The sequence below is a fragment of the Polyergus mexicanus genome, unplaced genomic scaffold (genome assembly GCF_030449975.1).
Source record: "Polyergus mexicanus isolate NDT 795.1 unplaced genomic scaffold, iyPolMexi1.0 SCAF_2, whole genome shotgun sequence".
Taxonomy (NCBI): Eukaryota; Metazoa; Arthropoda; class Insecta; order Hymenoptera; family Formicidae; genus Polyergus; species Polyergus mexicanus.
The window spans coordinates 9,375,809-9,388,734 of NW_027223322.1; the positions used below are offsets into that span (position 1 = coordinate 9,375,809).

The 12,926-nt window shown below is 37.4% G+C and overlaps 2 protein-coding genes across 2 annotated transcripts in view; one reads left to right on the forward strand and one right to left on the reverse strand.

The window, feature by feature from the left end:
• Nucleotides 1-1,575: 1,575 nt before the first annotated feature.
• Crp (transcription factor cropped) overlaps nucleotides 1,576-12,926 on the reverse strand; it is a 129,013-nt gene continuing 117,662 nt past the window's right edge. The window contains exons 3-6 of the mRNA XM_070315887.1: nucleotides 7,969-8,116; nucleotides 4,871-5,133; nucleotides 3,778-4,241; nucleotides 1,576-3,497 (exon numbers count right to left, since the gene is read on the reverse strand). Coding sequence (XP_070171988.1) covers nucleotides 3,125-3,497; nucleotides 3,778-4,241; nucleotides 4,871-5,133; nucleotides 7,969-8,116 — 1,248 coding nt within the window. The 3' untranslated portion in view covers nucleotides 1,576-3,124. The remainder of the gene's footprint in view (nucleotides 3,498-3,777; nucleotides 4,242-4,870; nucleotides 5,134-7,968; nucleotides 8,117-12,926) is intronic.
• Nucleotides 9,751-11,494, forward strand: LOC138941347 ((11Z)-hexadec-11-enoyl-CoA conjugase-like). The gene is made up of 5 exons (XM_070310906.1): nucleotides 9,751-9,958; nucleotides 10,276-10,406; nucleotides 10,541-10,746; nucleotides 10,900-10,980; nucleotides 11,176-11,494. The coding sequence occupies exons 1-5, from the start codon at nucleotides 9,751-9,753 to the stop codon at nucleotides 11,492-11,494; spliced, it is 945 nt and encodes a 314-aa protein (XP_070167007.1).

Genomic DNA, 12,926 nt, shown 5'->3' on the forward strand with positions numbered 1-12,926 from the left:
TGTATCATGGAAGCGCCGAAGATATTCGCACGAGATTTACGAAACTATTAAAATCAGATGTATATATGGGAAAACGAGACATATCGGACTCGCGTATGAGAAAAATTCAATTTGTGTCAAACTCAATGATTTATATTTCTTTTTGTATGTTCGAAAATCTTCCCGGCGATTTTTTTCCGATTGATTCGACAACCTATGTCGAACCTAAATGATAAACATCGTCGTATTACACTCGATATTTTTACATACATTCGATTATTCGTTACCGAGGAATATAGCGCGATAATGCAGAAGACGACTGTTCTATTAACGATGAATTCCTTATCCCGAAAATAATGAATCTGTCGTGAATCTTTTGCGTACGATTCATGGGAAAAGACAGAAATGAAGGTGAATTTCTCTATTTTAGGCCCTCGTGCGTCCTTGCATGAACGTCGACATCGAGCTTTGTACATTACCTTCGAGATCCGCGACTTTGGAAACGCGGGATCACACTTTCATCGCGAATGTCGAAAGCCTAAGATAGAATCGTAACTCCTACATAGGGCGCCTCTCGTACGTTTCGGGAGTAATTGTTCCGTTAAACATATTCTTTTCTCTAGTCCAGATAAATAATACAATCCTCATATTTATCTACATACTATTGAGAAAAACAAACAATGAAAAAGTTAATGGTATGTAAAAAAATATGCAAATATACGTTATCGAAATGAAATTTGAATTGAACAACGACGAAAGGTACGAAAGGCACATTTTACGATATTATCCTATTTCAGCATCGTGGTACGTCAGCTAGGTGATCGTGTGTTATGCGATGATATCCGCTAAAAGATATTATATACACGCAATACAGTTACGGAATAGCGTCACATTTATCGTACAGATAGACAATAACCTGGATGTATTTCAAATTGCGTACTCGGCTAACAATTCCTACGTTTATCCTAATTGCTAGAAGATTAACTAAAGATCTTAACTGCGTCTTACCACCGCGTCTTACCTCACTTGAAGAGGTCCATTAACTTACTTATATATATTTAAAGAGTACTTAAAATTAATTTCTCGTAGGCATATCTCTATGCATTAAATCCTTAAGCTTATATCGCACTCGTACATTAATTATCCTCATCGTAGAAAAGAAAGTAGTAGTAGTAATAGTAGTAGTAATAATAGTAGCAGTAATAATAGTAAATTACGGGCGAAAGAATCCGTACTATAATGTAATCGATTAAAAATTGATCTATGAGTCTATTACTTGCGAGCGATAATGCTTGCACAATCGACAAACACTCGATGAAACGGTACACGCACAAAGAGAAAAGTAACACGAAAAGAAAGAATTAACGCACATAATACACAATAGACGCGCGTGAATGAATTAAAGAAAAGAAGAAAAACAAAAACAAAACGTAACGGCTCTTTTCTCAGCGCCGGTCGATCGATCATTCGACCGTCCCCGTAAACCGATCGCTCCTCTCCTCGAAAGGCACGAGAAATTGTAAATTCCAAGCCTCTTAGTCTCGTATTCGCAAGCTATAAGAAATCCATATGTTGCGTAGAAAGGCAGGGTTAACAACAAAGAGAATCACAGGACGTCACTCAAGACATCGCATAGAAAGCTTGTCGCCGTCCCGGTTTCTCCTCGGTTCTTGCAACAATTAGCGCTGATTGTTAATCTGATAGAATGGTCTGCGACGCAACGGGAATACCAGCCGGGAAAAGTCATCACTATCAAGGTTCCCGGTCATCGTATCGCATTGACGAATAAATTGGAGGAGACGAGCGATCGTCAATTCACTACGCTTCAGGTCTACCGGATGTACCGACCGGCGTCGTCACTTTACGTACATTACGTCTACTATGAAGGAACAAAACTTCTGGGTATTCTCTGGGAATATTTGGCACAGATTAAACGGAATTTTTCTTCGATCCGCGACACATGTTTTAATAATACGCGAGAACATAGTAGACAGGAGTTACGCAGACCTACGCGCGGGACAGCGTATCGAGGACCGTATCAAAGTCCGTTCCGCTCTGCCGTAGTGTTTCTCTAACACACACACATATGTGTCAAATATTAAACATTGCGTATGGATATATCTTGATTGAACCTTGTTGTTGTTGTTTGATAAACCACTTTTTCCTAGTCGTTTCATGCCCCGATCTAGTGGTATGTGTAACCCCGTAAATAAGCATCGAAAAAACATATATACGCGTCGTTATATCTCAATATCTCATTCTTCGCATTATCGTCTTGTATTTTTTTTCATTTTCGTAACAATATAAAAAAAGAACGTAAATATGTATTTTATATTCTTTACAAATAATATATTTATGTGTAATATATGTATTATACAGCGTACGCAGACTTATCCGCCTAGAAATATTATCGACGTAGTTCTCGCTTAAGTCTAAAAACGTACTACCTAGTAAAACGAAGGACGAGAAACGTCCGCTTCGCATCTCGCAATTTTTTTACGAAAGGAAGAGAACCTTTCTTTGGGAGGAGAGAGGGAGCGGGAAACCCTTCGAGATTCAAAGCGATCTCGTGGCGATCGTCGGAAACACACGATCGGAAGGAATTGTTAGTATTTACATGAGAAAAAAAATGGAAAAACGACGTTTCGTTTTAATGACTCGACGATGAGGATCCTTTCGTCAGGCTTCGAGTTTGGCTCTGCCTTCGCTACCTGTTTCGCTATGTCTATGATTTAAAACTTTATTCCTTCTATCTAAATTTCATTCTATCGCGATCGTATGCATTTTTCCATCTTAAGCAACCTTTATTAAAGCGAAGGCAAGCAAAGCACGTAGTAGGAACATACATAAAGTGTCTCTCGCAGTATATAGTCCGAATGAAGATCTCCGGTAACGATTGGAGATTAACGGCGGACGGAGAGTATTTTTTTCCGTCATGCCGGAAGAGATTGCATGCAATGTGCGATTGCGATGATAGCCGCTCTGTCTACCTGCCCCTGCGAACGCTCGCTATCTTTCTCTCCAGTTGGCCAAAAAGGATTCCTCATTTTCGAGTGATAAACCGCGGTGATGTCGAGCGATGGGGACGAATGCGTCGTCGTTTCGAGTACATCGTTCAGTGCACGGAGCGCAGCGCGTTGCTGGATCACGAGTGCTTTACCACGATCACGCCGGGTCGCTGTTGGGTCTGCTGTTGCGTATGAAATTGGAGGAAGTGTTCGGCGTGCAATATCCGTTGCTTCGCGGACGTCACTGTGACGGACGTCGCCGAGGGAGAAGAGGAAGATGAAGGAGAGGAGGACGTCGTAGACTTCGTCGACGTTGAATTCACCATCGTTTGCTGCTTATTAGTCAATGCCAACGGCATATCCTGCGCGGGCTCATCACTGAACAGATGATCGCCCTCCAGATGACGTATCGCTTCGACGATCGTTTCCAAGTTCTGCCGGGATGTGTTCGCGATGTACAGCCTTGCTTGCGGAATGCCGTCGTCCAAAGAGTTCGACGGAGAGGGCAACCTGAAATCGAGAAACCTCTCGTTAGCGAATATCGAATATCGTCTAGGTTTTTTGTGAGACAAAACAAATCTATACAATCTATGACTTGCGCGAAAAAACGCAAAAGAAACATACATAGCGGCTATTACATCAGACAAATAAAGTACACTTGACTTTACATTTAATTTTCTAAATTTTCTAATTAATAATTTACGGGACTACTCTTACTCTTTGTATCTCAAATAACGATCAGAATCAGACAAACAGTTACGCATAAAGCAGAATGACATGGTATACGTACCTCTCCACCTCAACTTTGGGCTCAGCTTTTATAGCAGCTTCCAAAACGCTGGGTAGTCGTTGAGGTTCAGCGGCCGGCGAGAAGGGTCTGGTGGGACTCGCGGTGATGTACTGAGGCGAGGGGTTCTTAAAATCCGCGGAAGATGATGTGGCGTATGTGACACAATTCGACGACGAGAAGGAATCCACAGTGCTTTGCTCCTCCATCGCCGTGAACACTTGATTCTGAGCGAAGGTGACGATCTTCGGACTAACCGGACACGAATCCTCCTCTTTTATCTCGTCCGGCTTTATCTCCATGTCATCCGGCTGCGGTGACAACGGCGGCGAACTCGGGTCTGGACTTGAAGTCTCCACGGTTTGAGTGGAACCCACCGGCGGCAAAGACATAACTGAGACTACTTGCAACGCAGCCACCGCGTCCTCCGTTTCCTGCGCCATCACATTGTCCGTATGCTCGATCACCTGTATCAGAAACGAATTACGCTAATTATTAGTATCATAGTCGCAAAACTTTATGTTTTGGCAATTTCTTCGTTCGAAGCAACGACAATATCGATTGTTTTGCAAGCAAAACGCTATTGAAGGGAAAAAAAAGAAAGAAATCGATTCAATAGAAATAACAAAACGATACACAGTGCGTTGTGTAGCGCGCGAATTGTTATCGGAAGCAACGATCTCTATTCAAGCAATTAAAACAATGTTTGCAATATTTTTTCGCCTCGAAACGTTTAAACCCTCGAGGGTCAAACGAGAGTTCCCGGCTGAATTATATTCTGCATCGTGTGCAGATGGTAATCTCTCGGCAACCGAAATTCGTTTAAACATGTTTCCATATAGATTGTGACATTTCATTTAAGGCTAGTGTATCACGCTTTTATTACATTCTTTTCTTCTTTTTTACAGCCACATAGTTCTGTTTGCAAAATTTCCTATCGCCCATCCAGTCTGCCGCGCATAATTTAATAATTATTTTTCTTGTTTTAATTTTGTGAGTTAATCTCTACTTTTATATAATATATTGTCGGATTTTTCGCTTAAGAATCTCCTCGGTAGATTGATGAAAACAATTATATACGGAATAGGATAGTTACCTCATGAGGTTGATAAGCGATTAGCTGATTGTCCCGGAATCTCTCTGGATACAACTGAGTCTGTATGGCTCTCATCTGTTTCTCTAAATGCAGTCTCGCGTGACGCTCCCTTTCTAGCTGTCGTCTGAGCTCCACCACCTCGTTGTTCACAACGGAATGCCCCTCTGTGGTCACTGTGATTACAGACAACGGCTCGGGGGACATGCTGCCCAAGCCCTCGTCGCCGCTCTCGCTGACGTGCATAGGTAGGCTAACGACAACGCCTAAACAATAGAAAAAAATCGAATGACAGAGAGAAAATGAATCAAAATATCTATTAATAAAAAGATGAAAATAGCGCGCATGGAATATCGATTGATAAGTATTACAGTTGAACAATGAGACCAAAACGACCTCGAATCGATTTTTTTAATCTGTTTAAAAAAATTTCTTTCCCCCTTTTAAATCATTTACGTCAAAAAGCGTGTGTCAAATAAATGTGAATGTAAAAAAAATTTAATTATGGGAAATAAAAATTAATTTTGGGAAAGTTTCACAAATTTTCGGATTACAGATCGTTGGATAATCGCAATGAACTTTCGGAACAAATTTAGATTTCTGGTGTGCGCGCTTCAACGCAGCAGTGCGAATACACATACGCGGTATAAACGGGGATTGCGAGACCGAGCGAAATTAAATCTGGTCATTGTTTACGATATAGAACAAATATAGAGACCCTCTCCCCTATCTCCCGCGGATCAAAGGCCAGTTCATTTGTTTCGACATTATATTAAAGCAAAGTGAATGCAACTTTACGTACCCCTGTATGTTACTTTATTTGCGCATTGTTTGATGTCATGGAATGTCAAATTATGGCAAATTATAACACGATAACGTAGTAAATTGTGTGCGCATGTACCGTTGCAGTATATATTTTTCATCGACCGAACATTTATTAATTAACATTTGTGCCGCGTAATTTCTACGGCAACGAGATTATCGATTAGTGCTATCAATGAGATAGTTTAAGTTTCCATTTTTCAAGTCAAATATAGATTTGAAACAGAAGTAATGTTAAATCACTCATGTTGCTTTTACGTAGTTACACGTAGTTTAGCCAGAAATATATCATGTTTTTAAATATTATACACGTCACTTGTTACCAGTTTAATTTCTCTCGATATTAAGTATACAAAGCTAATGGTTCATACAGAATATAAAACGTATATTAATATAAAACGTATATAAAATGTATATCAATAAAAAATATATATTTTTTCTCTATACATCTTCCTACGTAGCTTAAAAATTGTTTTATTGCTACACGCGATTGATACTATAATTCATATTTATAAAGAAAAAATCCACGAAATATCTTTAAATACTAATTTGAAGGGAGTCGAGTTAGCTTCTTCTTTATAAATTGCGAAACATTATTCTACTGCTCTCGGATAATGATTGTAAATGTCGAGACTAATATTTGGAAGCAATCGGGAGGATAACCGCGGTTGATCGATAAAAGTGGCTCGTCGACATTAAATCCGCTTCGTCGCACAGCCAACGACGAACTTTCTGAATATCGGCATGCCATCGATGGAGGAAACTAATTTACGATAGAATCAGAAATTGAAATTGTCTCGGTCGAAGTTCGCGACAGATACTTTCCGGCGGTCATATCGCCACGACGACGACATCACCGAAACGTCATTGACGTCGGAAAAAAGAGAGCCACTTTAATCCATCAAAGTTGTATTTAGCCACTAAAGTAATATAGACTTTCAAGGGCGAGCAACATGTCGAGAACAATCCTTGCCATTGTTGTCTACTACCCCGCTATATATAATCCAAAAGATTAATCTTCCTCAGCGGCATAATTTCACCTTTTAATGAAACAAATATACAATGATGTAATCATAAATTAATTGTCATTTAATTAATTATCATTTATAGATAAAAAAGCTTCAACATTATTTGGGAACCTTAATTTAACTATTCGGCTTTCTTTTACTCGTGATATTTTTTAATAGTAAAAATAATAAAACGCACACAGTCGAAAAGATTCTCTTTTACATATAATAATTGAATGGATAATTTAATTAGGTTCCGAGGAAATTAAATTAGATTTCACGAAAGTTTTACATCCGCATTAACCGATATTATATCATCTCGATATTATATTCAGCTTCCCTCCTTTGAAATAGTATATATCTTTTCAGCGTGATACTATAGTCGCGAAGAATGTAATTACTTTCGTGAAAATGACAAACGTCTCTCTCAAATGCGTTTGCATTGATCGTTGTCGTCGAGATTGGGAGTGATTAAAAAATTCCTGCAAAATTTGTCATTCATTCCTGCCGTGAAATATGGCACAAATCTCGCGCGTATTGATTTAATGATTACATAAATAAATAAATGTGGGACTGCCAAACTTTTTACACGTGTTATGGCAACACGTTCGAATTTACTAGTTCGTCCAAGCAAATAAATCTATAAGTTATGTTCGCGAAAACGCGATATTATTCACTTGGGCGTGAGAGTTTTCGAGACTCAACAATTCGATTTCGCGATTGAGAAATAACTTATGGTTCAACGTTGCACGTTATAAACGCGGGTAAACCGTAAAATAAGCGGATCGCAATATATATATCCGCAACTTTTCGGGTTCTGCTCCGATTATTTTCGCTTTTTGTTTTTATGATCCTAAATCCACACCGGAACAGTGCAATCGCCGTCGTACGGACGATAAATAATTCAAGTCCGTTTGGAAAATCTCCTTATGCTGATGAACGTTAATTCTATTGCTTTTATGTATATAAATGTTTGCGCCCCAACAATGGTCATAAAGATATTTTGATATTACGCATTTTTATACTATTACTATATTTTCACATAATATACAATATTTTTCGATATTTTGTGATAATTTTATCGCGACTTTTTTTAAAAGATTTTATGCAGAAACCGCAATTAATCAATCTCTTAATTTATAAAAACCGACAAAATTATATTTTCGTTAAAAAATACCAAGTTCTTACTTTTTGCATATATGTATATATAAATAATAATAAGTTAATTTACATTAATGATTAATTAATTAAAATATAACGTAGAACTCTTACCTTGAGTGTCGGATTTGCGTTTCTTAGGTACATCGCCACCTTCGTGTTGATTTACCAATCGTTTCAGTTGACAATTTTGCGACAGCAATTGTGTCTTCTCTTGCTCTAATTGGTATATGTATTCGGCAGTCTGTTGAAGTATCGCGGCCTGTAACATAAATAAAAAAACAAATTATTCCGCGCATCTCATTTCATTTCATGACTGTGCACGAATTGCTGCTCACATTAAAATACACGTCGCGTATCATCAGAATTAATTTTTATATGCTTAAAGCGAGGTCGACAATGATAATAAAAAAAGCGTATTAAAATTTAATAAAAAATTACTGAGACTACTCAAAACGAGAAAAATGTGATCCCCTACGATAAATCGCAGAGAGATCGCATTCACCGTAGGTGCTTCCTACGCATTATTCGCAACCTGTACCGGATGGAGGGACGCGATAGCGACAAGAGGAGAACGGGGACTTCCTGTTTACGTGCCCCACAAGCTTAAGGGATTTTACATAGTCAGGGAGAAAAAGAGAAAGAGGGAGACCACACTGTGCGCGAAGCCAGCCGATAACATCCGGCGAAGGGTATCGCGTGTCACGCGTACTACGTCGTAGTAAAACGGGAATGGCTTCGAGGAACCAGATCGGCGAAAACAAAAGGGCCGATTGATACCCGCGGTCGTGGTGCGGGGTAACGGGGCCAAGTGTACGGTTTGCACCTGCCGACAGGTGGTTAACGAACAGATGCCCCGCGTACGCTCCGATCGTAAATGCACGAATGATTCTCGCCATCGCGCCTCGTCCTTTCCCCGAGCAATCGGTCCTTTGCGTTACGTGAAAAAACATACTCAATTATCCTTCCCCTCTCCTTTCGGAATGTTCTTTTTTATTTATTTATTTATTTTTTTTTTTTGCCTAATTGGATACCAGCCTGGAGCGATCGAGCAATTGGTATCGCGCGATTTCTGCGCACCAATCTATTCCTATCTATTGTATTTACATATCGTTTTATCTCGCATATATAAGAATAATTTATAAAAATGGAAATTATAAAAAGAGAGAGAGAAAACAGGATAACTTTAAATAAGATATAAATAAAATAAAATGATATAAGCAAAGATATAAAATAATTAAAATATGCAAATTTCCGATTGACGGCAAGTAAAAATAATAAGAATGAAGGAAGATCGTGCGTACGCAGAGTATAAATTTTTATACATATTAAATATATATTTTACGTTATCTCTTACAAGATATTTTTCAGATAAAGAAATTGTAATAAAATATGCTGCAATAATACTCTACAAAATCAAGAAAGTTTTTGTATCGCAAGATAGGATATATTCGAATACAATTATTTTGATATCTTTATTAAAGTTTCTTCATTTTATATTCGCTAGCAGTCATCGAAACAATAAAAACAGATATGTAAATGCGGGCCAAGAACAGGAACCGGCAATAATATTTAAATAAAACATTACAAATAATATAATTTGAGGTCGTATTAATTAACACCAGCGTGCATAAAAGGAATTAATGATATCAGAAAATATATAAATGAATGTAATGCGGAAAAATCGCAATTCTCGATTTCGATATATCACTGTGAATCTACTGTGAATATACCAAAGTAACATTATTTCAATTATTCATTATTAATTTTTAATTATTTAAACTTAATATTTTAAATATAAATCCAAAATTGCGGATCGCGTAATTACAAAAGAGCAAATACTTAACAAAATTTACGTTTAACGAATTTCCGAAAAAATCACGCTGTTTTTTAAACATGGGTACAGAAGAGATACATGATAAAATTAACAATAAACTCTATGATGTAGAGGAAGTATTCCACATGAAATTAGGTACCGATATGAATTATCGGCATTCATACATTTGGCAACTCGTCGTATGTCATGCAGCTCTTCAGATATCATGGTTCATTGGACTATACACGCTGATCTTTTATGACACAAAATTAGCTACTATTATTTGGGGTAAGTGTCGAACCTAAAACATATGTACAAAACTGAAAATGATATTGTCATATATTTTCATCAACAAAAAATATTTTATTCTTAATATTTAATTACGTATATTTATTAGATTAAAATGTGTGTGCATATTATGTACATATAAGTGTAACTAAAAACATATAATTAATTTTTTTTTATTAAAATGTTTCCGACAAAAATTCTCATACGTTTGTTTTATGATCAATATCTTATAAAAGCTGCACGATTATCTTATAATATGTCTCACGCTCTTTATGATCAAAGATTCATAATAAATATTAATGACGTTGATTTTTCAGCGTTTTTCATTGCAGTTTCTTCTACCCAAGGAATTTCGTTGGGCGCGCATCGTTATTACAGTCACAAGTCTTTTAAAGCTACCAAATCTTTAAAGATCCTTCTCTTCTTTTTCCAAACTATGGCAGGCCAGGTAAAACAAATCGCTGAATATATTTTAGACACAATCTTTGTTGCGCATACATGATATACCGAAAAAAAAAAAATAAATAAATAAATATAAGATCTTGTCGCGCAGTCTCACAAGCAATTTCACTTTCATATCAGAACAGCATGTTTACGTGGGTTTGGAATCACAAACTTCACCACACATACAGCGATACAGACGCGGATCCCCACAATTCCAAGAGAGGATTCTTTTTCTCTCATATGGGTTGGCTTATGGCGAAAAAGCATCCGTTGCTGATCCAGAAACGGAAGCAGATGGACATCTCCGAATTGCTCGCTGACAAAATGTTAATGTTTCAATACAAGTAAACGTTACCACAAATTATTCAAATTATGCACTCAAAGAAATACAATAGCTACGCATTAAAAATTTAAATATCGATTGTAGTTGTAACGCCAAGACATAGATATAATAAAGCAATACAAATCTGTAATGACTTTTTTTTTCTTTTTTAAAGATACTTTTTGCCGCTTTATTTCATTATATATATATTTCAAAATTTATTTATTAAAACTTTTACTAAAATTTATTTATTCGAGTAAGAAAACATGTTTTTTTTTTTTTTCATGCAAAGCACCATTATTAATCTCTGCCATTTTATACTTAATGTCACTTAATTAACATTCACTATAACTACACACAAATTTTACTTTATTAACTATGGTCAATTTAAAATCAATTTTGATTATATGCAATACTTTTCTTTCGTCATTGTTTGTGATATTTGTTTCAGGAGACTCCAAGCAACAAACTCAAATATCTCTTGGTTCTTAACACTTGCCGACGGTTGGCATAATTTCCATCACGCCTATCCTTGGGATTATCGAATGTCCGAGTTTGGAAATTTCACTGGTACACCTGCATATCTGCTCGATTTTTTCGCATATATAGGATTAGCCTACGATTTGAAGACAGCCTCGCCTAATATCATTCGTGAACATATGAAGAAAGATGGAGATGAGACAGGACAAAAAATGCTCGCCAATAACGAAAACCTTAAAACGTCTAGAAGATCAGAAGATTTATTGAATCTATTCATCAATTTAGATTAAAGATCGAAATTGCGAATAGCGCGCGTAAATTTTGCAACATTGATTCGAAGACACCTTGTATAATAAAGATACAATAAAAATAAACATGACAATTGATAGAATTTATTTGCACACTTGCGATATGAATTAACGCGTTTCTCACCTCGTCCGTATCGAAGGTATCACCCTTTGCTCTTTCGGGAACGGAATGAAAAGAATTCTCTCCCGAAGCAGGTTAGCGCATCGATTAACTATACGTTGGAAGACCGTGAGCTCTCGCGATTTATATAGTTCGCTCGACCCAAGTTCCAACGCACGTGCCGAAATCTCGTTAAACGATTATTCGCTCTACAAAAAGTCCACGCGGGCCAAGGCGTTCACTGGCGGCGGCAGCGACGATTTATGCGTAAGATGACCTCCTTCTCTCTTTCGAATAAGCCGCCAATTTCGTCAAATCCCTCCTTTCCCCGATTACCTAATCTATATATATTTTTATACTAATAATTTTTTAATTCAGAGAGAGAGAGAGAGAGAGAGAGAAACATCTCTGATTTACATGTAATTTTAGTTTTGATAGCTCTCACGTTTTAAGATTTCTCTATAATTCTCGATCAAAAAATTATATAGTCTTGACAATAACGATAAGAAATAAAGAATTAAAAATTTTAACGCACACGAAAGCGAGGGAGAGGTTTTTAATCCGTCAATTATTTCGCCTTCGTTTTCGCCTGTGTATCGGTAAAAATGTAGAGTACGACAGCTGTGCGGTCGCCCGTCTGAATGGGGTGACGATCGATATAGAGGTACAAGATGAGAAGGGCGAAATAATGCCGGCAGCTGGCGATCGAAAGAGAGGAACATTCGCTGCAACGCACGATCGCGTGTCTGAGTTCGTGACCCCACCTGCTGAACTCGTTTCCAGGAAGCAGGGTCACAAATAATGTCCTCAAATAATCGACGATGCGATGTTGCATATCGCAAATGTACGCACGTGTGAATACGCATTAGTTTTTACGCGTAATAACATTCTGCCAAATAAATATATATCTATGTAAAGAGAGAGAGAGAGAGAGATCGAGTGATGTTTCGCGTTTAATCAAACATTTTTCATTTTACCCCCTCTCTTCCCATTATCTCTTTTTAAGCATCGTTTCGTTTCAAAACAATCAGAGATCCTTCATATTAGATTCTTCAAATATTTATATATTGTAGTTTTGAACGCTAAGATTTGGCACTCCGACTTTTCGACCCGCTTTGAAGGTAACACTCATCGATGCAAATAAATAAACATTTTAATTTCGATATACAATTCTTTTCTATAGACTGGTTATTTTACTATTACTACGCGTGCAATCTCTCCTTCGCTCTCGTCCTGTCAATCCCTTCCCGCTCTCTTCTCTAGCTCTTTCACACTTTCTCCCTTTTCTTCCCGAGAGCTCCCACCAAGAACTCG

Coding starts and splice junctions, on each gene's coding strand:
- LOC138941347 (XM_070310906.1), top strand. CDS start 9,751: ATGGGTACAGAAGAGATACATGATAAAATTAACAATAAACTCTATGAT. Junction 10,407..10,540: donor TCCAAACTATGGCAGGCCAG/GTAAAACAAATC, acceptor CTTTCATATCAG/AACAGCATGTTTACGTGGGT. Junction 10,981..11,175: donor ACTAAAATTTATTTATTCGA/GTAAGAAAACAT, acceptor TATTTGTTTCAG/GAGACTCCAAGCAACAAACT.